This window comes from Sturnus vulgaris, chromosome 9, assembly GCF_052056855.1.
Source record: "Sturnus vulgaris isolate bStuVul1 chromosome 9, bStuVul1.hap1, whole genome shotgun sequence".
NCBI classification, from domain to species: Eukaryota; Metazoa; Chordata; class Aves; order Passeriformes; family Sturnidae; genus Sturnus; species Sturnus vulgaris.
This window is the reverse complement of record NC_142251.1, coordinates 17,751,838-17,778,459: the sequence shown is the minus strand read 5'-3', so window position 1 is coordinate 17,778,459 and position 26,622 is coordinate 17,751,838. Positions and strand designations below refer to the sequence as shown.

The 26,622-nt window shown below is 38.8% G+C and overlaps 1 protein-coding gene across 16 annotated transcripts in view; it reads right to left on the bottom strand.

The window, feature by feature from the left end:
* The window catches only part of SLC44A3 (solute carrier family 44 member 3), an 87,677-nt gene that overhangs the window by 7,091 nt on the left and 53,964 nt on the right, over positions 1–26,622 (bottom strand). For all 16 annotated transcript variants that reach the window (XR_015805417.1, XR_015805418.1, XM_088170002.1 and 13 more), the window contains 5 exons: positions 19,180–19,345; positions 13,201–13,357; positions 10,635–10,712; positions 1,091–1,228; positions 387–623 (listed from right to left, as the gene is read on the bottom strand). Coding sequence is in view for 14 of the 16 variants with exons in the window: in XM_088170002.1 (XP_088026128.1) it covers positions 387–623; positions 1,091–1,228; positions 10,635–10,712; positions 13,201–13,357; positions 19,180–19,345 (776 nt within the window). In the remaining 2 variants the exon portion in view is untranslated. The remainder of the gene's footprint in view (positions 1–386; positions 624–1,090; positions 1,229–10,634; positions 10,713–13,200; positions 13,358–19,179; positions 19,346–26,622) is intronic.

The following is a 26,622-nucleotide window of genomic DNA, read 5'->3' as shown; positions in this document are numbered from 1 at the left end:
TACAGTGAGTCACAAGAAATACAAGCATTAATCTTAGGGCACGCAATGGATCAATTTCTGTAGCTAGCTCATCTATTTATTTAAATCTTTTAATTACCAATAATATATTGAAGATATATCTAATTAGGCCTGAATAGTTAGCCATTACTTACAGAATATGATCTAAAAGGAGACAGCAGGTCATAGCTAGCATACAGGAGTCAGAGGGAGCCATTTACTTCAGTTTATAAATTAATGTATTTGTATCCCTGAGGCCATCCTGTTCTAAGGTGTTGGAAAGGAAATAGCATGGGTTGTGGGTTCAGATTACGAGGTCTTGGGGAAAGAAAAAGTCCCTAAAAGCTTAGAATATCTCAAATATCTTTGTTGTAATCAGTGGGGTTTACCAGCAGCTCCTGATCCACAAAGTATGGCTTCTCTGCAGTTCCATCATTAGTTTCCATATCAATAGCAAAGCAAAGGAACAAGGCATCTGCTGTCACTTCAAACACAGACAGAAAGCTGTGGGACATCAGGTAGGCCAAAAATCCAACGAGCAACAGAGGAACTACCCAAGCATGCAAGTCCCGGTGGTAGTTAAATGCCATCAATCCTCCAAAAACTGTAAAGCATACAACAAACACCTGTAAAGGGCAGCGAGAGAGAAGTGCAGCCTCATTAATCATGTAGAAATGTTTCTCATAAAAAAACCAATCTCCCCAAACCCTGAGGCAAATACACTACAGTATTTTAAGAGCACATCTCATCTGGGAGATAGCTAAGCAGTTTCCAGATCACACAGTTGTGACACTTTGTGTTCAACTCCGTGTGTAAATACCATAGGGCCGAGGAAACGTTTTGCCATGTATTTACCAAAGACTTGATGCAATAGGAACTGCCAGAGTGGTTCCAAGGACACTGCTATCATACAACTAAATAAGGCTGTAAAGTTAAATTCCTCAAATATTCTTCTCTCCCAAGCTTATTTTACAGCATTGACAACACTGAATTTAAAGAAGATAAACTTTATTTACTTTAGGTATATGAAAAGATAATCAAACCTGATTTTACACATCATTTTTACAGAACAGTTATCTTAATTTACTCTTACCTTTCCTAAAAATAGGAGAAAATCTCCAAAAAAGCTAATGGATGCAAGTTTAGCAGAATTCCTTGCCAAGATACAGACAGCATCCTTTGCTGATGTACAAAAATTTGTCCCATTTATGGCTGTACTTGTGTATGCATGCTGAAATGACATAAGATAATAATGCAGTGAGAGAGAAAAGACTCATAATCTAGATTTTACTTCAGCAAAACACAAAGCCTTAGACTCTATTTGGAATTACTGACTTTATGAACATAAAGGGTTATTTTGCATAATATGGCAATTTCATTTTAAATTCCTATTATAGCCATGCTTCTAAATTCAAAGAGGTTTTTCTACATAATTTCCACCATTAGCAAATGTTGCAATAGTGACTAAATAAATTCCTGAGGCCACATTTATCCAGTTTATTTTAAAATATCAAAGTTCTCTACCCCAAAATTTGGGAATTAATATGACACAATTACCAGAGAACACCTAGAGTCACACTATCTAAACTTAGTGGCTATCTATCAGCATCACTGCTGGCAAAGTATGTAAGTGGAAAAATAAAGTTATGTATTTACTGGGTCATTAAAGGTTGATGATTAAAAAGCTTTTATACATAGCTCTTTCAAACACTTTAGTGAAATTCAAGCTTATGGTCATAGCCATTAAACAAACCTTTTTGTGAAGGTTCCAGGACTAGACCAGTGCCTGTAAGACCCCACTCCACTCTGAACAACAGATAATCGGGGCACTCCCAGTTTTTCAACTTGAGAATTTTACGTTCTATCACTTTGTGGAAACTTGCCTGGACAGGTGGGGAGGATAGAATATTTGCCTTCATGCATTTCATTATTTTTGCACTTATGCATAAATTAACATATATGTCCCATTTAGGGAACTCCTCAACAAGATTTTAAAGCTATGTCCAAAATATCATCTAAGAAAAGCAGCACTCACGACACATGAAACATATTCTGGGCTTTACCAGCAATTCTTATGAGTAGTTTCCCTTTTCTCACACTATTAAAAGGCAGATTATGCAACAAAAACTTCAGTCACATCTGGTATGGTCACCACAGAGTGCAAGGGATTACTGTTCTGAAGGAATTTATAAACCCAGACATGTACGTGGTGCTTACATTGCTTTCTGCTTCACCTGGAAGTGAAAAAAACCACCCCAAAAGTGATTTGTTGAAAATGAATTATACTGGCTTAGCGAAAAGCCTTCTTGTTCAAAAATCTGTTTTTTCTTGCTTACAATTCAAAATATGAAATCATTTCAGATATATGAAGCAAAGAAAATTTATTTTTGTAGAGTTCAGTTTTACCTCTGAGCAATTTCTGTAGCATAGCAAAGCTATGACATTGCATGACAAGATAGAAAGACAGGGAAGGAGGGAGGGAGGGAGGGAGGGAAGGAAGGAAGGAAGGAAGGAAGGAAGGAAGGAAGGAAGGAAGGAAGGAAGGAAGGAAGGAAGGAAGGAAGGAAGGAAGGAAGGAAGGAAGGAAGGAAGGAAGGAAGGAAGGAAGGAAGGAAGGAAGGAAGGAAGGAAGGAAGGAAGGAAGGAAGGAAGGAAGGAAGGAAGGAAGGAAGGAAGGAAGGAAGGAAGGAAGGAAGGAAGGAAGGAAGGAAGGAAGGAAGGAAGGAAGGAAGGAAATTAAATGCAAATCAGAGATTTTTCACCTCTTTATTGTGGATATTATTGATATGAAAAATAGTTAGTTTTCCTCTGATAGTAAAGAAAAAAAACCCATGTAAATACTGTACTTACATATTAGCAAATACATCTATAGATGGAAAAAGTATAAATAAAGACCATGGATTTATTGCCCACTCTATGAAAACATCAGAGACCCCAATGAACTCTACAGAAACCCGAAGAGTATCTGCATAAAAATATGTTTAAACAAGCAAGTTCACTTCATTCCTAAATAGGAAGAAATGCTTTCTGTGCTAACTTTCATTTATCCTGACGCTGTTCCCTTCCTGGCAGGATGCCGTCACAGCACAACATCCCAGGATGCGGCGGCAGGAGAGCTGCCAGTGGCAGCCCTGCTGGCCCAGGACACAGGCAGAGGGGAGACGACCCCACATCACACTCCCGCTGTCTTCCATCCATAGCTGTCACTGCGTATTTCAGACATGGACAGAGTTCTCTTTATAACGTGCTGTGAGTTCGGTTTATTTCATCATTCCCATTAAATAGACAGGGAAATGACACACAAAGTAGAAAGGCGTTTTCTAAGTTTGTTTTTGTCCCTTAAGAACTAAATTCACAGAGCAGATCTTGATCTGATGAGGTCAGTATAAATTTTGCCAATAAATTTAATTTAGAGTTTCTGTATTCATTATAAATTGCAAAAAAATGCGTTTTAAAAATTAAAAAGAATGTTAAAAAAGCACGTGAGCTTGTATAAACATTGTTTCCAAACGTAAAATAAATACCCATTTGTTTGCACTCTTGAAGTAGCCACTTTGGTATTCAAAGAATGTGCAATGAAAAGAATTTCTGATATTTATTAACTAGAATGGTTATCTTGGAAAGACTGAAAATGACGCTGGAGACAGTACATTACCTGAACAGGCATTTGTTGTGTTACAAACCAGCTGATAAAAAATGGAACTTATAGCAGTTACAACTTAAACAAATCATGCAGATTTTACCTAATGATAATACTCAAGAAATAAAGGCAGAAATGTAATAATCTAACATTCTAGAATGAATAAAAAAGAGACAGAAATTAATGAACTGCTGAAGGCTACAAAATTAGTCAGACATATGTGAAGCAAGAATATTACCAGCAAAACTGGAAGACTTAGCCAAGTGATCTCTACCTTTTAGCAAAATACGTTTCTGAGAAAAAAATATTTGAAGGGTTTCTTGTTCGGCCTAAAATCTTTTTCCATACACTTGCCTCACAGTTCTCAAATTTCTCATACAGACCCCATGCCCTGATCCCATCCAGCCACATAGAAATCTACATGTTCTCACTAACAAAACACATCAAACATTTAAGCTAGCATACCATGAAACTCAGCATTGCACAGAAATGAGCCCAAGTGATTTTTCATTCTTGCTCATCAAGAAATACCTAACACACATACAAGCTATTACTTATATTTGCAAATCATTTTGGACTTTGGACTAAAAAGCTTAGATACTCCATTAAGTTTAAAACTGCAGGGTATGTGCAATAATCCAAAGCCTTTCAAATTGAAGATGGTTGTGAAGGCTAAGATGGTAGACCATTGTCAGTTAAGAACCTGCTAACATTTGAAAACAGGTTATTTAAATATGCGTTTCTACAGAATATAAGCACAGAAGCTTTAGTGGACTTGAAAATGTTAGAGAGAAGGGCAGCAGGAATGATCCAAAAGGTATGGAATGTCTTCTGTCTGGGGAACGCGAGGCTCTTCTGTCTGGAAAAGACATGACTGAAGGAGGATGCAGTACAAGGGCTGCCGGCTCATGAGAAATGCAGAGAGGCTGTGTAGGGTTAGATGGCTCACTGTTCCTTCCAGAACAAAGATCAGGCAGGGGCAGGACAATACAAAGTAGTAGAAGCCAATTTGAAAACAGATGGTATTTTCTTCTCACCATAAATCTGTAAACTGTAAACTGCTGGGCAAAGGATGCTTTAGCAGCTAAAAGTTTACATGACTCAATGGAGAAGGGGAAATTCAGGGAAAAGGAATCTGCTGAGAGTGATTAAACACAAAGAAAACACACAGCTCAAGAAGTCTCTAGGTTGAAAATAGATTCAGAAACAGCACAGAGGCAGGGAAATATCCTTTTGTTCTACCTTAGCATTTACTCACAGTCACTGCTGAAGATGGGATACTGAGCTAGAAAGAGATTTGGTCTGATCCTTATATACACATTATAGCTCTTATATTTTTATCTTTGCCTGATGAATTGATCTTTTACAGTGGTAGTCTCTGCTCTGGTGACAAGCAAGTAATGATGGCATTGATAGCATAGCATTGGTCAGAAAGCACGGGAGACAGTGGATTGGGATCAGCATTTGTCCTTGCACCGGCAAGTTGATCTCGTATCACCACCTCTCTGAAGAACACAAGCCTCGTCTGGCTTGGGGCCTGGGAACTAGACACTGACTTCTCAGTGTCAGGATGAATAAACAGGGAATGTGAATGTTTACATATTTCCAAATACCACAGTAAGCAAAAAAAAAAAACCTATTTAAAGAATATATCCTTCTGTGCCTCACAACACAGAATGTCAAAGGTCTTGGAAAAAGTGACCTGGTAGTTTCATGAGAAAGGCGCTGTGGCTCAGATCCAGGCTGTAAGTTCCTCCATTGTTGAGAATAATTGCTACTTTGTGTAACTGCTGAATTCAGTCCTCCATTCTAGGACTTGCTTTTATAAAATGAGCTTGGGGAAGAGAAAATTGCCATAGCAACAGAATCTTCTTAAAAAGGAAGAAGGAGACATGCCTGTCTCTCATCCCATTTCAGCTTTTTCTGCTCTGCTGGTATTTTCAGCCTGATCTGATCTTACTGCTGCCAACTCTCTTGTGGGCTGCCCTGGTCAGCTACCCCCAGTGCAGTGCAGTGAAGCTTAGGCTGGACTTCAAAGTGTCTTAGCCTGCAAGCATCACTGATGCCAGTGGAAGCCCCTCAGAAAATAAAATCCAGTGGCAGCAAGAGGCCATGAGTGTGGCTGCTGTGCAGCAGTTAGTGGTTGGTGAGAGAGTCGTATCATGACTCTCAGATGCTGGGAAATGAGAGCAATATGGGCCTTGTGAGGCCCCCCTGAAGAGATGAGGACATACAAGACTGGAAGGGACTTTCAGCCACTCCAGTGCCTATTTCAGACTAGCATATTATGCAAATCTGCTCTTCAGTGGAAAACCCCCTCTTTAAATCACTTAGGACTTCCCCTCTCCCAGGCTTTACATTTGGACCTGTTCCAGACAGTTGTCCCACTGGTCCTTAGGAATCTTCTTCCAACTTCCAGACAACACTTATTCATTAACAATTTACATCTACTCATTTTTCTGCTGGTCTTGTCTGGCTTTTACACCTCCCTGCTGTCTCACAGATGGCTGACAAACTTGCTCTTACCCTTCATTTGTCACAGGATATTCCAGTCCCCCCAGTGAGATAAGCATGAGCACATAACCAGAAACTTATACAATGGCATTTATCTCCCTCTTTCCAGTGCAAGTGTTTCATCTTGTAGCTTCCAGGACTGACTCTGTGCTTCCTGCAGCCTTGTTAAAAAAAGGCTATTTTCCTGTGGCTGACAAACACTTGGAGAATATTCTTCTCCTTCACTTCTAATCAATAAGCTCACAGCTAATAGAGAAATGGTTATTTTTTGTTCCTAGGCTAATTACTATTTGTAAGAAACCTTCAATAACCTCCTGAATTTTCCCAAGCAGTCCAAAAAGCGGAACTTTCATTTATTTCCATTCCACCTTATATTTTCTGGACTTATTGGAGAAAATTTTCATGTTTTCTTGCTTCCTACTCTCTGCATCATCTATTCCCTCCATGGCTGTAATCCAATGGGTAGGACCAACACAACTTTCTCCTCGGAGGGTAGTCAGGTGTCCTTTCCTGCTGCATCACACTGTTATATGTGGGGCTCCATTTCCTTGACAGGGTTGGATTAAAATGATCCTGCTTTATGTGCCCATTGCATCATGATTACATCACTACTGGGGTTGCTTTCAGTGTTTCTGCACTTAGTGAGGAAATGTTCTTGTTTGGGATTTCTGAAATAAATCAAACTGAAGATTTCCAGAGAGTTGTTCATAAATTTCTCTGCTTAAAAGCACAGAATTACCAGTCACTTGCTTAACTGCCTTTTATTTTCTCTCTTTTTTTTCCCTTTTTGTTTCTTCTTAATGGGATAGGGAAGAAGAGAAAGATATCAAAGTAAGAATTAGTCAGCTTTGTTCAACTCTATTCCCTACATGGTTCATCCTACAGAACAAGTAAAGACCTAATTTTATTTCTTATTATCACATACCTAAAGTCTGTAGAGGGAAAAGAAACATATTTAAAATATTATTTCACTGCAGAAGAACATTTTATCCTTGTATTTTCAAGAGGACTGAAAAATTAGCTCCATATCTAGAAGCAATATTGCCAGTAACATTAAAAGGCAGTATTGTTTTTGGGAGGAAAAAGAAGTACTTGATGGGGTGAGGCACAATGTGTTTGGCATGCAGAGAAATGTGCTTTACAATAGCATGCATGAATTTTGGTTTTATCTTGGTGAATTCTGCACAAGACATTTAACTGAAACCTCCTGATAGGCTGCCATCCAAAGTTTAAGGGACAACCAACTGCCACGGATATGCAGCCATTAGACAGACTTGGTTTGGGTTTATTACACTAGACAATTGTTGACTTTCAGTCTCAGGGAAGGGGCTCTGTCCTAGGAAATGAGGCTCACACCCTGCTGAATTCAGTGTAGCCCAGAAGGCTACACTGCAGCAACCATGCTGATGAAGATAGAAATCCAGCTCAGCAACCCCTTTAGAAACCCAGGCATAAACTTTGGAGGGGTCACTTTGCCAACTGGCTGATGGACCCAAAGCCAACTCAGAAAGGCAAAACTACCCAGCTGTATTGTTTTTTAAAAAGTGACTGCAATAAGGCTATAAAGGGAGAACATGTGAGCACTTTGATGTATCTAAAGTTCAGACTGCCATTACAACTTAAGAAAGCAGGAGAGACACAGACTCTGTAATTCCCAAACCACATTAAAAACCAGTATATTCTTTTTACAGAAGAAAAAATTCAATCTCCTAGATTCTACTGGAGATGATTGGATATGTTTATCTGGAACATACTGAAACCATCAGAGCCAGATGAAAAATCTGTGGTAATTCTGACAAGTGTTGGCAAACAGAACTGTCAAGTAAGGACAGTGACTTTATATTCAGAAAGCACTTTTCAGCCACAGAACCCAGAGTGCTTTACAATTGTTGCTAATGGATTATACACACACATGAATCACTTTGCCCATGACTGAAGTGGAACAGCTTAAGGAGTGAACTGTTTAACAGCACATAGCAACACTACACCACAGTTTAACACAGGATCCAGTTGCAAATCCAAGAGAAATTTAGGAAGGCTGAATGTAATTGTCCATATTGCAATCTGCACAGGACACTGGGCTTACATTACCCCTGCAAGTATGACAATTACCAGCATCTAGCACAGCACTCTGTCATGATGGGAAGATGACAGCTTAACTCTTTGGCTTGTTCCAGTTAACTTCCAGGAGAGCTCAACAAAACTTAACTGAGCCTGCAGAGAATGAGTCATTTCAGGGATGCATGCAACTATTAAAGTCAGTATTAAATCCCACTTGCAGGATGGTACTGCAGCCTGAAAAGTACTCTTAGATAACATAATAGAGCACTTGGTCTATTCTGCATGGGAAGAAAGAAGTTTGCATTCTGTCACCTGGGTTACTTCCTCCAGCACCTGTTTCTCATGTCATCTCAACTTCTCAGAATGAAAACAAAGTACTCTGTTTAATCCTGATTAAACTTGTGAATGAAGGAACAGAAAGAATTTAAATTACTTAAGCAGTTTAACAACAAGTTGAAAAAAATGATGCAGAAGTGATTGGATTTTTTTTTAAGAGCTTCAGGTAATTATATGCTTTTCATTATAAGGAAAGTAATACTAGAACAAAAAGCAAAAGAATAGTAAATAGTAAGGAATGCTAATGTACACAATGATCTTTGGACCAACTTTTACAACAGCTGTTCCACATTTTAGGTTACAAAAAATCAACATCTGAACTTAAAGAATACTTCTTTAAGAAAATGTTAGAAACACAGGTACAATTTTTTAACCCCTCCCTCCCAAGGCCTACTCTCAGGTCCATGTTCAACATCTGTGGGAAATTTCTAGGTTGTTTCCAGCAGCTTCCACCAATCTCAGCAGGAGCTCTCAAGAGTTCACTACTTCTGTTAAGTTAAAACTGCAGACATCTTTTCCTTCTTTTTTTCTTTTCTCTTTTACATTTAGCCACAGATTTTACAGAATCAAAGACTAAGACTTTCAATCATAGTCAAAAAGAATTTTTTAAGAAATAGCCTTGAACAGATTAGTTATAAGGGAAAAAAAAGAAATAAATAAATAGACCCATGAATAACTCTCTGAGATGCAATAATCCAAGACCAAAGTCTAAATTTCATACAGATAAAAGTCCTATTAAAATCTTGTGGTCTATTCTTGCTTTTTTTCTTCTCTAACTGTTGCCCAAATTGCCCTGGATTTGGAACACGTGGACCACCATCACCTTTGCTAAAAAGATATTCAAAAAAACAAAACAAAAGCAAACACTTTATTATGATCATTAGATTAAAAACCACAACTCATATGAAAGCAGAAATTTGCCAACAATAGATTAGGAAACAGGAAATCTTTTAAGGGAACAAGAGCTACAATACAGCCTTCTGAAACAAAAGGAAGAACATTACAGTAATTAATTCTTTTAACAAACACATAGCAGACAACAGCTGGAGAAAGTAAACACTAGTATGCTGGATATCTCTTTGAAAGGCAGGAAGCCAAGGCAAGGGGAAAGGGTGACTACAAATGGAAAGCCTGGAGGCAAAATGAACTCTGGTATTCCTCACCAAGTCACTGACTATAAGACCTGCCTGGAAAATTCGGAGATTTCACTGCACAAGTATTTAATCTAGGGTGAACTTAATTAAAAACTTTCTCTTCATAACTGTCCAAGATTAAACCTAATTTATGCACCTACTTAAGAGGAGAAGTCAGACTCTTTATCAGAATTGTCTTGTTTTACTTCACTACTACACTCATCAATGAGAGTAAAGAACTTAGCAGTCAGTGGAATCAGCATGAACATATGATTCTCCTTCATATTAAGAATATCACAGTCCCCAGAGATAAAAACAAGGCAATGACAAAGACAAAAACTGTCTACAACTATATATGTAAATCTGGAACACATTTGGAGAAAAGAATTATGAAAGTAAAAAGAGGTGTCAAGTATCTGTAAAACTTCTGTGTGTTAGAAATCATCCATTTCCAATTAAAACATCTTTTAAACAAGACTGCTATCATCCTGGTTTGTATTTCCAGATCTACTGATACTGGCAATCAGTAGGAATTTAAGTTTCTTTATTCAGGACTTTCAGGTGGAAAACACTGTAACTAGTTTTATGTCACATCTCCAGGTATCTTTCCTAAATCTTAATTTCTTCCTCCTACCTAGACTCTCTCTATTTCAGGAGTCTGTCTGGCACAACTCAACAAAATGTTACCTACAGAAATAGCAAGTAGCCCTCTGAAAGGGCTGACTATCTCAACCTGTATTAACAAGTTTTCTAAAATCTAGCACCTTGCATAAATCCCCATTTCTTTGCACCAAGTTTCATCTACACTTGGAGGCTTTTTTGTTTATTTCATTTATGTGGCCAGCAGGAAACTTTGGCCTGCATGCACTGGCAGTGGCTTTTCAGCCATGCTAAAGTCAGGCACCAACCATGGTATCCAGACTAGGCCGAGGGACAGAGATGACAGAGCATACCTGGTTAAAGCATCTTAAGCAACTTTTCTGAAAGCAAACCCAGCAGAAACAGCAGTTGAACAGGTGCTTTGCATTCTCCTGCAATAAAATGAAATTATTGGTTACTGGACACATAATTAGCCTCAAACAAAACCACCATTCTAAAAAAAAACTTGCTTTATAGGTGACTGACTCTTCTAACAGAATTTTCACTTAGGCAGCAGATAGTTCCATTACGATTTTAGGAATTGTTTTTAATTCAGCCACTTCAATATTAATGACTGAAGATGTGTGCATTTTTTTCTTTCTTCCTGTGGATGGAAGATTCTTCTCTGGGAAAAGAAAATAATTGCTGCAAGCAGCTTTGTGAGCTAACAGCTGCCCAGGGAGAAAAACAGGCAGGCAAAAAGCACTTAAAGCACTTCACAGTGATCAGGAAGCAGAGAGACAGATTTTAAACCTGATTATCAAAAACCTTTCACAGTTCTGAAATGACCAGTACCCTAATGAACAAAAATAAAATAATGCATAGACGGGCTTGTATGAACATATATGTGTTTTGACTCAGAACATTACATTAATTTTTCAGGTCAGGAAGAAAAATCTTGTATTAGAACAGGCTATTTATAAACCATTGAGCTGTATTAGTTTCATAGCAAAAAACTGAGCAGTAAAGCTTAAGGTTTGCTCTGTGCTCCCCCATCACGAGCTCAGAACAGCTCATCACAAAGATGATGCAAGACTAGAATAAGACAACTTGGTATCCACAGTAGCCTTCCAAATTTAAGTGGCTGTTTTACTCAACAAATGGAAATTCAGTTCAGGGATACTTGGTCCTTTTATTTTTCCAGAGGTTAGAATGTTTTATCTTATTTTGGAAAGCAGAGATCTTCTAGTCACTACGGAAAACTCAAGTCCCAACAACTACTATTGTTCAAGCAGAAACCACAAACCTCTCAAAATTTTCCAAAAAGTTCATGAAAATATTCCAGGAATAACTCCTTCAAAACGGTCACTGTGCATGCAAACACCTGACAGAGAAAAATTTACTCTTGCTATGTATTGCTGGAGAGATGATTTTACTAAAGCTATGTTATCTCAGTAAGAGCTGTTTGTTAGAAGTCTAGACCAAAAGATTTCACCTACAATCTCCTCCCTGATTCTACTTGAAGACTGCTGTGTAGAAAACATTTGTAAATTTACCTGCAAGCTTGCAGGCCCCTGACTTCTCCTCTGTTCATAGAGAACAGCAACATTTTTTGGAAGGGTGGGGAAATCTGGGCGAGCTCTGCAAGAATGCAGTGTCACTTCTCCATCCTTCAGTCCCACGACTCTGGCCCTCAGTGAAAGGGGCCATGGCCTGTCCTTTCTGCCATGCAAAGGAGCAAGGTTACTCTTGGGAGGGATCCTTCCAAGGACTGAGGACATGAGCTGCCCACAGCACTTTTTAGTCTCTTTAGCAGCAGTTACAGCTGTGGGTCATGTCACTGAATACTTGGGAACTTGACCAAAAGGAGCCTGCAGCACAGTGCTGTAGACACAAATAATCTTTCTTTGCTAATTAAATCTACAGTCATTCAGATTACAAAACCATGTAACAAGCAGGCCCACTTATCCTGCTTTCTCTAAAGGCAGAAAATATTTTAAGTCATCCCACCTACTGTCTTTATACAATGTTGTAAGCTAACACAACTCACCAAGTTTTATAACCAAAACTATCATATGAAAGCAACATAAATCCAAACAACACCTTTCAAGTGTTTTATTACAAGGGGATTTTATTTAAGTATTCATAACCTATACCCAACACATGCCTCATAGTTATGATCAATGTAAATACCCTGTCATAACTATACATAACGTGCTTCAAGGCCAATGTAAACCCTACAGAAAAAGACCTACATTTAAAACCTCTTCTTAAATTTTCTCCTAAAATCAGAGCTGTCCATTCCTAACAGTCCTCCCTTCTTGCAAAAATGCCAGAATTATCTACAGTGGTGTGCTTAGGCAGAAGATAATAGATATGGAGATGCATGAAAGCTAAAAAGAAGGCAAAAAATGTTAAAACCAGCCCAGATCTATGGTTTTTGTATCTTAAAAGATGTCTTGGATACTACACAACTCCCAGGAACAGTTCTTATTCCATATATTCTTTCTATAAAAGCATATTACAATGATGAAGTATTTTCTAGAACAGATCTTAAATCTAAGACTAGTATTCTTACTTTTGCTTCTTAAATACTTGTGATGCAAAAATTTTTAATAGAGCAGCCTGCCAATTTTTTTTTTCTTCATCCTTCACATAAACCTGTATATAAAAACACTAAATAAAGGTGAGTTTAGTACTGGTATTTTCTGCTTTTAAAAATATCGGACTTGAGAAAAAAAACGAAGCATTGATATCTGAGTTGGGAGGAAAAATATATCCTAATGAAGAAAACATGATAAAATATGAAATCCGTCTATCAATAATAGATATTAATAGCAATATCATCTACTTTTAAGCAAAAAATATATTCTTCACTTCTTTGCCCCGATCTCATCTTTAAACTACTATTTTTATAGTGTTACAGAAGCATTTACCTACCTTGTGGTTTAGGATATTGTAAAGGTACGAGAGAACAATCCTTGGTATTCTCAGTATTGTGATTATAAATGAACCTTTTACAGCAGTTCCTAGATGGTAGCAGAAAAGAACTGATATGGAAGACAGGACTGGGTGAGGTGGTGGGTTATTTTTATTTCTAGAAAGAAAAACAATTTAAAAAATGGCTTAGCAACTTATTTAAGAAGATAAGCATTGTGTCCTTTCAGTGGATATTTTAAGAATTAAGCTGTTATCTCCTTTCCTAATTGAACTACTCCAGTTCTTCTACTGACTTCATTTGAATATTCACCTTAGTCCAAAGAAAAGCAGACAAATTTAAAACTTCTGGGATAGTTTAATTCTTAAGCAATTACTCTTTCCTGGAATGGAAAAATACCTAGGAAAAAAACTCCAACGGAAAACAGAAGTGAACAATATCTGAGAACATTCCTTGAACACCTCTCTTTAGTTTCTGTCACTTCTCTTATTCTCTGCAATCTTTTATTTGACCCTTGGTTCTGCAAGATTTTAATCTTAGGGAATGAACCCACTATTTCTTCTTTAGTGGTAAAATTAAAACTAGAAAATAGAACCATAAGTTCTCTCATTCTCTCATGTAAAATTGAGAGCTACTATTTACTTTTACAATTGCAATTTGACCAAATTTGGTTTTAAATTTTGTTAAAATGATTAATGCTTTTTTTTCCCCCACAGAGCGGGCTTTCTTTTAAAATGAAATATAGCCAAGAAGGAATATCATACTATATATTTAGAATAATAATCTGAACTTAAAAACTGTAGCTCTAGTGCACACTAACCTGTATTGTTTTGGAAAATAATGTCTCTGCCAAATTCAGAAAGCAAAGACAAAAATGGCCTAAATACAAGTTTTATTATTTTGCTTCCTTTATAAATATCAGTTTAATGTCAGTCATTTACAGACAGTAATATGACACAGCTCTTAAAAATTTATACAAACCTCAGGAAATCAACTTAAAGACACTCCCTTACCCCTTGTCAAATACTGTAAAAAAAATCAACTAGATTAACTAAGTACCTTTAAAAATGTTTCATAGTATTAAAAAAACCCCATACTGATCAATAGTCATAATTAGATCTTTCATAAAGTAACTTTTAAGCAACTGTCCTACCCTGAAATATTTAGTTAGGCAACAGAACCAGTAACAGTTTGACTAAGTAGCTACATAAGGATCAGACCTAACGTCACAAATAAGAAGCCTTGCTTTCAGAACTGATTTCTTCAAAACCTCTGTTATCTTGAAAAATCAGTAGTTTGCACAATTGATTTTTTTTTAAAAAGGCACCAATAAGAGAGTGACTGGTTTGGGCTAAGAAGCTCTAAAAATATATTTTTATTAAATCCTCACTTCAGCAAGGATTTAAATCATACACACTATATTCAAGAGAGGGATCACAATTCTGCAAGAATCCTGAAGGCATCACTGCAGCTCATCCAAAACACAAAAATCTTTGCAATTGTGAAGTTTTATTTAAATATGTGAATATACCATATTATTTGAAATACGAAATCCCAGCAAAGCAGTTGCTACATTTATTACTTCTGTCTTATAATCAGGAGAACAGCTTGGGGGATAGTGGAATTTCACTGACTAAGGCAGTTTGGGGTTTTTTTAGAGTCATGAGGTTTCTGTGTTAGAAACACATAACATTGTAGTGTGGATGAATTATTCTATTCATATTGAGCCATTGTTTTTTTTCTCCCTGAAACCCTTCCTTATATATGACAGTGTCAGTTTGATCTCAGAAAATAAATTATTAAGTTTCAGCAAGTTAAATGTTAACTAGTGATAAGAAACACAGAAAGGAGAAAGTTTATTCTTGTGTTAATAATGTCCTTGTTACTGAAGAGAAAAATGAATAAAGGTTTTGATATTTTTAACATGACTAAATAACGAGCAGGAATGTCAAAATTTAAAGCTTAGTTTAGATAATTTTTTTACTTGTTTGGATGTTTTTCCACACCTTCTTCTCCTAGCAAAGGAATTAGCACAAGAATAGGGTCTGAGAAGAATTTTGCTTTGCCTCCAAACAAATCAGGAAAAGAACAGATTTTCCTTCTAATTGTGGTTCAGAGTAGGAAAAAGGAAAGAGGCTAAACACAACAACAGGTGATGGTTATGACGCTAAACGAGGTCAAGATAGGCTCGATTATCCACCGACTCCCATTGCTGTCAAGGCTGAAGTTTCACCCACCTTTGTGCATTATATGGCTGCAATCCTGAATGGCTTTAGCACAAACAGTCATTATGCCGGGCATTCTGTGCACGTGAACGCCGCTGCATGTGCACAAGGTATCAGGGAAATCTGGGAATCTGCTTCAACAGTTACAAGGCTGAATAGAGCCACAGCTTGCTTTTCCTCCTTGATATTTCTGTTTTATGTTACATACAACACTGCTATTCCAAACTCCTGTGGACCTGTATTCAATACCACATTATCCTTTAATAATTTTATTTCTTCACTACTGTCAATTGCCTTCATTTACTTTGAGCTCTGTGACACTCAGTATCTTTTTTTAACACTAAGTTCCTTGAATCAAATGATCACACGTGCATCTTTCATTTTAGAAAACTTTTTTTGTGAGAAGAAAAAAACATCATCTTGACACACCCAACAGTAACAGATATTTCAATGGGAGAAAAGGGTACTCATTTCATTAAAATCTTCTTCTCTTAAGAGCTATGCTTACAGTTTTCTTCACTCATGCCTCACCAATTTCAAAGATTGTCTAAAAATAACTTTAGTATAAAATACGTCAGAAATGTTAGGGAATGAATCCTCTATTCTTCAAGTAAATATGAATCTCAATTTTTAAACAAACACAATAAATTACAAGATTTGTAATAAAACAGCCATTATGGGACTAACAGAGACCACACAGGCTGTACTTCCAACTGCCCTTTTACCTTATCTCAAAGCCACATGGGATAGGTCTGACTACATACATGCTGGTAGCTCTTTTAGGTCAAGTACGTAAGTAGGGCAAAGGATGTCCATAAATATTGCAGATATATTTGAAGAGGAAGCCTTTAAAAGCTTTTCTAGTTCACCTCTCAATGACTTCGGTGCACATCCATGAACCTTCATTTTTGACTTACTGGGAGAGATCTGTATTTCACTTCTCTTGGAAATTGTGGTACTGAACACCTTAGACAGGTAGATAACCCAAATCCTTAATTTCAAATCTGTGCAGTGATATATGTGCACTGGAGTTACTAAAGAAGCTCAGACACGGACAGGACAGTGACGCCTGTGACATGGATCAAGTTACCAGGTCACCTGCCTTTACCCCAAAAGAGGGGGAAAGGCTTATCTCCCTGCAAAGGTAAATAGATACATAACACCTAGGGACATCGAGGTGAGAATAAACCCTCGTGTAAAACAGCAAGTGTAACAAAGAAGGTTTTTTAAAAGACTGAGTCCTTTTCACAAGCTGTAAAATATAATCATTAAGCAAAAAATTATATTTTTATTAAATTCATGAAATCTTTTGTGTATTCATGTTTCATCTAAAATTTTAAAAAAGGCAAAATCCATTTTCAGTCGTGGTATTACAGGCCAAATATATGTAACCTGTAAAGCTAATCCAGGTAAAATGATCCCCGCCCTCCCCATTTGCAACTGAGCTGTGGTTGTTGGCCGTGCAGCGCCCTGCTGAGAATGCTGTGGAAGGAGATTTCCGCATGGGAAGGCTGTGCCATTTCCTCGGAGCACTTACAGAGCAAGAAGAAAGCCTGTCTGTAAGATCCCATAAACAAACCCTTGTGACATGCCTTTATGATGCTGCCCCAGGGAATACATTAAAAACACACAGCAGACAAACGCAGTTGCTGGAACAGCTCAAGATAACCCTTGCCCTTGCTGGTGTGGCTGCTCCTGCAGCTAACCACCCTCTCCCCATTCCTGTACTCCTCTGCATCTCTATGGATCTGTGCTGACAGCCTAAAGGCCAGGACAAGGGATCACCACCACAGAAAAGTTGCATTTCCCCTTGCAAGCATAACTCTCAACACAGTACAGGTCACCTGCCAAGCAAGAGGAGAGCTCAATGGTATTGTACAAAATGATACCAATACAACTGGGAGCAGGAACCTTCTGTACTTGGCAGCCAGTTCCTGCAGCAGTAAAAAATAGCTGAAAAGCGGAAGGCCCTAGCAGAGCAGTAAATGTCATCACAGCAGTTTCCACAGGTGCTTCCCTGCTCTGCATGAACAAGATATGGACAGTGCCTCTGCTTTGGGGATTTATGTGGTGTACGGCACCAAAATGCACCACAGCATATAGCGCAGGAACTCAGCAGAACTATTTTACTTTTCTGTACTTTCTCAAGCCAATTTATATGAACCTTTAGTGCCTCAGCATTCAGCTGCTAAAACTGAGGTACATCAATGTGCTTACAAGAGAAGAGCAGTTCACTATCCACAGCAGCACAGCCGTGGGAGTTCCAGAGCTTCAGTAGGAAAAAAGGAGATGACATCAGAAAGGAGAGTTCCTCCCTTTTCAGGTCCTATTATAGCATGTAAAATGTAAGGGTGATACTATGTGACTCTTTCAAAAATACTTCGACCTTTTAAAAAGCAACATTTTAGGTTTTATTTGCTCTTTCCTAAGCATCGGTTCAGTGGCACAGCTGTTGGATAGTTAATCCTCTCAAGGACACACTCCTGATACACGTGTTAAACCTTGTCCTGCCTTGGCTTTTTGGATGGGATAATAAAACATTGCTTAAACCAAGGATGGGACTTGCTGTTCCTAGATCTTCCAGCATTGCTCCTCTGGCTCCATCAGCTGCTAGGGAAAACCCTATGGAGCAGTCCCACAAGCAGAGCCTGCACTGGTGTCTCTGCAGGGCAGTGGGGAACACATTATTTGGAGACCTTGCAGCAGCAGCCTCTTGATCAGTGGCTGAAGCACCCAAGGACACATTCTGGAAGCCATCCACAGAACCCTGCTCCCTAAGTTTCAGAGAAGGCCAAAGCCATCCTTCCCAGCAGTCCAAGCTATATGGCCCTGGGCAGCCACCACCAGCACTCTAAGGGCCCAGGCTCCCCACCTCAATCTCACATCACCTTCTTCAAGGGTTAATTTTTCAAAAAATTGAGTTTACCATGATATTTCTCTAACACAAAATGAAGAAATGCCTTAAAATGACAGTTTTTCACAGATCAGAAAATCTCGTCACTGACCATAGAATAACAGCACTGAGAATGAGATAGCCCATAAAATACAAAGAAAAATTTTATCAAGAAAATGCTCTCTTCATTGTCAAAAACTCAGCAACATCTTGTGAGATTTAAATCTTCCCCTTCAATGAGTGCATAAACCAAATTTAATTTAATTTTACTTTTCCTCATTTCCTCCACATTTATATTCCAGGGTATATAATATCCAAGGAAGTTTGTTCACACGTGTTTAAACACTTTACAGTGTGTTAAAGCATTTATAGTTAACTGAAAATATCTACACATAATAATAATATAAAAAAGTATTAGACCAGCAGTTATGCAGGCAGAACAAATGGAAACCCAGAGTAGGGATGAACACTTAAAAAGAAGTCAAACTGCCCACGGATACATGAAATTACCAAGGTACAATATATTGCTTTTCATTTGGAGCTAATACAGTCTCCTGGCAAAGGGTGCAATGCAGCCTATGCCTTCTGAATGGTAATTCCCCCCGAATCAACAGAGCTCTAATGGTTTATATCAAGGCCCAGTTTGGCCCAGTATCTCCAGCAGCAGGGGTAAGACACATTAATATCCTGCACATTGTAAAATCTTACTCAAGATCTTGCAACAAGCAACATTATTTTATAGTAAATTGGATTACCAATATTGACATAAATTACAGTTTAATTGAGACTATTTTTCCTAGAAATAGATTGAAAGTAAATGCTGGAATATGCCCAAAACAATCGAGGGGCAATTCTGCACTCACCTGTTGAAATAACAAGTAACCACTGCCCCAGCAATCACCATTTGCTGACAGGCAAGAATGAATTCACTAGTCCAGATAAGGCCAACGAAATGATACCATGCCATGTAGCAAATTCCAGACAGAGCGCTGTATTCTACTTGTCCTCCCGAAGTGGAGTGTGCAGTACCTGAAGTTGGGATGACACCACTGTGTTATTAAAACATGCCAGACAGAGGGGAAAGGGGGAAGGAGGGACAAAGACAAAGAAGTACATGGAAGTGCTTCTGTGCATGTTGTCTTAACTTCTCTTCAATAAAGTCACCAAAAAAAATTTTGATGCTATTTAATTCTGTCTGTTCTAGCAAAGTTAGAGAAACGACATTTTATAATTCAAATTGGATTTTGAAAAATAAAATAAAAAAAAAAAACAAAAGATTGTGTTTAAATTGGGATTGAGACACAGGTACCATTAAAGGAAAGAGGAAAGCTACATATTAGTAAAGATATCTGAGAAGACATTACTTAAAACTTGAGTAATCAACTAGTTCAGAAGTAAATGAAATCCTAATTTTCATTATTAAAATTTGAAATAAATGCATAGTTATGAAATGCTTTAGGAGTTTTTTGTAAGAAACAGAAGAGAAAGACTGCAGAAAAATATTAAGGATCCATAATACTGTTGCAACAAAACAAAACAAATATTTTAATTGCTATTACTAATTAGAACCATGGCCATCAGTTTTCTGTTCTCTATGCTTTGCAATCTTTGTGCAAAACACAGGCACATAAATGTAGGCTCTGTGGGGGGAAAAAAGCAGATATGTGTATGGCAGTACATGCTCCAATGTTACTACTGTATCTAGGAACACAGAAAAAATAACTTATTCAAGCTAAAAACATTCCTTCCACTTCTATGAGTAACAAAGGATTTATTCCGTATTCATGGATGGCTTTACACAAAAGGTGGGGGCAATTCAGATTCCTCAACAATCAGACCTTTCTCTGTGCAATCCTATTTGTGGCACTTGACTCTGAAGGTTAGTCAGGGGATAATGGCATTAGGACCATTTGGTCCTAATAAAAGGTCTCTAGATTCCTAACATGCTATTAAAAAATGAATATTATTTTACCAAGCTTTAAGTCTATTAACCGTAAATAGAAACATATTCACCAAATAAAACAATCTCTGGAGGTGAGTCGTTTCTTATTCCAACTCCATGAAAGAAATAACAAAGTGAGACAGATTTGGCTATTACTGCTCAAACAGCAATAAAACTTAAGCTTTAATACTTCATGTATTCATTTGATGGACTTGGCAGTGTTAGGTTTACAGCTGGACTTGATGATCTTAAAGGTTTTTTCCAAATTAAATGATTCTATGACTCTGTGTTCTCATACAGAACAACACACCACCTTTAAGTTCAAAACTACCACATATAAAAAGCTATCTGGAAATGGTTCCTTTCTGGCCTGTTTTTCTACAGCCACAGACTTCTTACTCAAGAATAACTAAAAGTAGAAAAAGTAAAGATTTGTTTCAGTAATACCATCAGGTTTAGACAAGCTTTTTTTAAGTTTTCAGAAGCAAGGTCTTTTTGTCTGTAAATTAAGAAAAATATCCATCTACTCCATAGTAGTATTGCAACACTATTTTAAAGTACTTTGAAGGACAAAAAAATTGCTACATGGGTACATAAATACAGGCATACGTTCTAGATATTTTCTTTTCTGAGAGGTTAACAACATTGGCTGAACAGGAAAGCTCTCTCCAGTGCTGTATGGTTTGTCATTCATAGAAATACTGTTGTGCTTCCAATATACTCAAATGAATTTTAAGTCTGTGAAATGCAAGTTATTTGATGGTTTGAAAAAGCTACTACTCAGATCTCTTCTCACAAACTCTCCCTCATTCCTCCCCATCCTGTGCCTCCCTGGTTTCAAGTTTGCAAAGGTTAGGGTTTTTTAAGAGTTTTTGAGGATATAATCATTTACTTAAGTCATTAAAATAAATGAGGCACAATATAATTCTGAATTCAAGAGATTTTTCATTTCCCATATTTCTTCCAGAAGCTCTAGACTGCCATTTCCTGCAGCACACACAACTAGCTAAACAGACTCATTATCCATAGCCTACAGCCCTCACTAAGGGAACATAGGCAAACAAGGTGTTCTACCTCTCCATTCTCATGCAAAGATATCATGACATTTGGTAACAGAATTAAGGACATGTTCCACCATACAGTCCACCTGAACGTTTCTTTTTCCAAAATAGACCATTTCAGGCTTTGTTTCTGTGGTGTTGTCATGAAGACTGATAAATGTACATACGGCAAGCCAATTCTGTTTGCTTTTTACCAGCCTACTGAAGCCACCACCTTCAGTAACAGCAGTAGTGGCTTTGTCTTTCCTGGACAACCTTATACTTGGACATTTGCACAGTGCTGTGCTCAGCTGCACAGAAATCAGGCAGAGCCACCTGTGAGTTCACCTTTGATCACTTTGCTCGTCAAGTATGGTAAACTAGTTTTGTTACTTCACAAAAATCTGTATAACATTATAAACATCTCTGTCTGATTCCCTGTCTTCTGGGCCTACCAGACATGCATAATTTTGTCAATAGAACTACATGCAAGGTTATTTCTCTATATCAGTATCCCAGGTAAACTTTAAAGCTATCCTAGATAACCTGTAGAGAAAATTAATGCCATTTTCCTCATCACTGTACTGTGATCTATCTATTCATACAAACTAAACCTTTTCAACAAAGCCCTGAAATACAGTTTAATCTGTCATCAGAATATTTTTTCTCCAACTACACAGTCATGAATCTTCAGAGTGTACCATACACTCTTAGTGATAACATTAACAACTCGGTAAAGAACTGAAGTCCCTACATCTGAATCACCAAATCTGGAAGCCTTTAATCAGTACAAGGGTTGATCTGCTGCCAATACTTCAAAAGAAGTGATGTTAACAATGTGAACAGGCACAAGTGTTTGCAGCAGAACCCAGGAGAATTTCTCCGTGGTACTCAAGCCCAGTGCTGCTCTGGCAGCCAGCACAGCAGTGCACTGAGGCACCAGTCAGGGCTGGGTGTGTGCAGTACCTTCAGCTACATTTTGGGATTGTCAGACTTAGGTCAGATGTCCTTACTCGGCAGCTGCTGTGAGGTTATGCTGATGCCTGCAGCAACAAGCCCTTGTAAGAGACAAAAATTCTTGGGAAGTCTAGCCCAGAAATTTCCTTATCACAAACAAAGAGCCACTGACAAGAAAATACTGAGAGCCTGTTTATCAGTTCCTGTTAAAACGAAAATATGTTGTGCCCCTTCCACTGCTAAGTGAGGAAAGGTTCTGGAATCATACACTGAATCTCAGTGCTTCCTGCAACAGAATTTATTGTGTTATTTAGTGTTTTTTCCATGTAAAGGTATTTACAGGTAAGCTACCTGACTGTGTACTTGGAATGTCAAGGCCCTGCAGGAAATACCTTTTTATTGCTCATTTTCCTGCTGCACAGCTTTATGTGGCAGTTCTGCTGCTCACTTGCCTGTAGGATGCACCTTCATTACCCAAAAAAATCGCACCATCTTCTCACCCTACAGCCACAGTATTTACACCATGTGGACCTCACAGCTCTTGCACACTGGAAAGTTGAAAGACCTGCTCTGCTGTGCCATATGGCCACTTCAGTTCTGCAGTGAAATACTCACAAATTAGCAAACAATAAAACTCAATAACCCTAAGACATATCAGCTTTTCCAAAGAACAGCTGAATTCCATTCCTAGCCAGCTAATGGTTCTAACTGGTGCCACTGCTTGTGCTACCTAAAATCTCATGAAGCCTTGGCATTTCTCCTAGTTTTCTAGGTCTGGAATTCACTCAAGTCTCTGCTGCTCTTACAGATTCTGAATTACCAAGGTACTTAGGCAGGTGCCTACCCTAAAATGCATAAGTAGTCCCACTGATTTTAATAGGATTATCCATGTGTTTTAAATTAGTCATGTGCATAAGTACCTTTCAAGTGCAGGCTATAGCTTTCCATTGCTCCCAAGAAGTTAAGGGTTTTTTCTCCCAGTAACACTAAGTTCTGGAGAAGATGGAAATAAGGTGTCTGCATGGTCGCATAATGATCAGGTGTGGCACAGATGAAGTGATGCAGAGACACCATAAATATTATATAACTAGTGCAGATTCAAAGAAAATGCTAAGAACAGGTGCAGCACAGCACCAAGCCAACTTAATTTACCTCTCTATATTTGACAAAAGACTAGTGTCTTTGTAAACATTTCATTTCTCCATCTTTCTTGGTATATTTGCATTTAAAATACAGCCTGCACAGCCCCAGAAAATATATTTGTGAGAAAAACGTCAAAGTGTCAAACTCAAGAAAATCACCACCTGTATTTTACAAGTTGAATCCTAGACAGGCAATTACTTGTCAATGAAGAAAACAAATTGCTCTGTAAGAGAAAGCACATCTCTGGAGATCTTCAGAGAAGTCTCTCAAGTGGTGCAAAAAGTCCCCAAAACTCAAAATAAATGTTTTCGACTTACAGGACAGTTGTAGAAAACTAATAATACAACGATGTCCTGTCAGTGCTTTATTAACTGTACAGTACTGTATGCATTTGTCATTACAGTATGTGTGGGTATGTCATCCTAGAACAGCAGAACAGCCCCTAACTTCTCTAATGGTGAGCTGCTTGAACAGATAGCATTTCACAGGATTCATATTTGGGCTGAAAACTTGAAATGCAACCTAACGGAATGTTCTCAACACCAAATCTCGTTTAGCCTTCGTCGTCCAAGAGCTGAGTTACAAAACACATCTGAGGTAGAGTAAGGCACTGCCAATGGAAACAGCAATGCCGCTGACACGGATCTGCCGGCTCTGCTCAGCCTGGGGGCGGGATCCAACCCTGAGTGAATCCTCCCGGAGCACCGAGGGGCTGAGGGCCCGCCCTTTGTTCCCGCCTTCCCCGGGAGCCGCTTCCCCCCGCCCGCCCGGGCCTGAGGCGCTGCCCGCGGCCTGCGGCGCCCCCTGGCGGCTCGGGCGCTGCTGCGGCGCCCCCTGGCGGCTCGGGCGCTCCTGCGGCGCCCCCTGGCGGCTCGGGCGCTCCTGCGGCGCCCCCTGGCGGCTCGGGCGCTGCTGCGGCGCCCCCTGGCGGCTCGGGCCGGCGGGGACAGCTGTCGCGGTGTGCGACAGCTCCGCGGAACTGCCACCACCCGCACAGCCCGGAGAGACAGAGCCCATCGTACCCAGAGACATCACTGAACACAGAGCGGCATCTTCCCACCCGCATTCACGCTTAGCGTTTAACTGAGAAGTGAGCTGGGTTATTTATCAAAGGCACACGTCCTCTTCTAAACATTAACATGCTTCTAACAGGAAGATCTTATAAGGATCGACATCTGCACTAAAATACCCTGCCAGAATACCTCAGACAAAACCTGTGTTTTATTAGGTTTTTCATAAAAGTACTATATTGACAGTTAAGTTCCCGGAAATTACCTTCCCTTCTTATGCTAAATCTGAGAAAAATTGATTCTTTAAAAAATTGAAACTTTATTATCAGTCTGCTGTGGAGCCAGTTTATGCTGCCCTCTCTATTGTACTGTTTGCATCACTTGCTGGAAATATCAGCATTCCCGTTAAGTTAGGGAGAAGATAAAACATAAAATATCTTTAAGTCAGGAGTTGTGTGCTGCACTATGAATGTAACAGCAGATCATAAACTGTTTGAATCCTATTCTCTAAGAAGGCAGAGGAAAAAGAAAAAAGTTGAATGAAAATGTCTAGCAGGAAACACAGAATATAACCAATGAAGAAAAATGGCTCAACATGGAAAAAGCTTTAAAAGCCTCTCAAAAGCAGTTTTCATTGGGTTTTACTCCCCCGTGAATATATGTGGAATTTGCTTTTGGATATAATGTGCAAGTCACTATTGTACTGCAGAGTTTGTAAAAGCATCCAGAAAATACCAAATAGTTTCCCATCCTTCTCTTATAATTAAGCTTCTTCTGTCACAAGAACAAAAATATTTTTAAAATATTTCTACTTTTCTAATGACTGCTGCATTTCCAAAAGCTTTTGAACACAACAAACTCAGCTGGCATTTTCCAAACTTAGATATAACAAGGGCAGGCTTTACATCCTTACATGTGCATATTAAGATCAAGTCAGCTTGATTTAACATCAAGGATGTAATATTTGCTCTCGTAGTTCTTGTTAATTATATATTTAGAAAATCGGTGTGTTATAATTAATTCTATTGTTCTGTTACTAAATTTACTACAGTTAATTGTTTATCTTACATTGTATCTGATCCAAGCAGGTGCATGAAATGAACAGCTGGTTGATAGCTCAGGAGATGCTCCTTTATATAAAGCATGGTCTGAAGCAGGGACAAGGTACCCCACAAGGCCAGTTTCAAAATTACTGCTGCCTGGCTGATCCATACGTAAATGGCACAAAGATTTTGCAGAAAAATGAACAACACAGAACTGTGTCCAGCACACAATGCTGCTTTTGTATGGGGAAAATCTAGCTCAAAGTAGTGTGGAGAAGGAATATGGATGACATCTAAAGCAAAGGGCATTGGCTTGACTATTTAGTGAGGAGAAACAATTCACAGAGACACTGCAGGTCAGACATTTGGCCATGCTAGGTCTGACCCTTTTGCAGGAGAAGCATTTTAGCAGCTGCTTCAAGCAGCCATTCCTGGCAGACGAGCTACTCAAGGCAGCACAAACAGAGACTTGCAAATCTGCACGACTCTCCAGTGAAAGCTGGAGGGCAACAGATCCCAGTCTAGCCTAAGAATGGGGGTGATCTGCAATGCCAGCATGGACTCAGACAGCTTCTCATGTTAGAAGTGAAGCAGGCCTTGTAAAGAGCCAGAATCATCCGAGGTAGAAGCGGTTGTGATGGAAGAGGAGTGAGGTACCTGATCCATAGAGACAGGGTACATAGCCAGCTTTGCCACATGGGCTCAGCTGTGGAAAGGCTGGAGGCTTTCTTGGCCTATCAGGAACCTGTAAGCCTGTCCTAAGGAATTACTGCAGCCACTGTCTCAAGTGGTGGTGGAAACACAAAGTAAAACGGTAACACACAAACATTTGAAGAATTAGCATTTGGTTTTCCACACAGAAATCACTGCCAAGTTTTTTTCTGAAAAGAGAAAACTCATAAACAATGATCTCTGTCCACATCAATTCTACATCAGCTTTGACCCCAAGGATAGCAATTGGCTCCAAACAGTGGCCCTAGAAATTTAAAATTAAAAAAGTAACTGCCCCCAAATCCTAATGCTTTTCATGGACAGAGGCTGATGTGTACATGAAGAGTTGCCCCCAGAGCTATACAGAGTTTAGCTTCACTTCCTTGAGTGATGTTCCACAGAAGGACAACCTCTCACGGTGCTGGGCCAAGGGACAGCATCCAAATTATCCTGGTTTAAT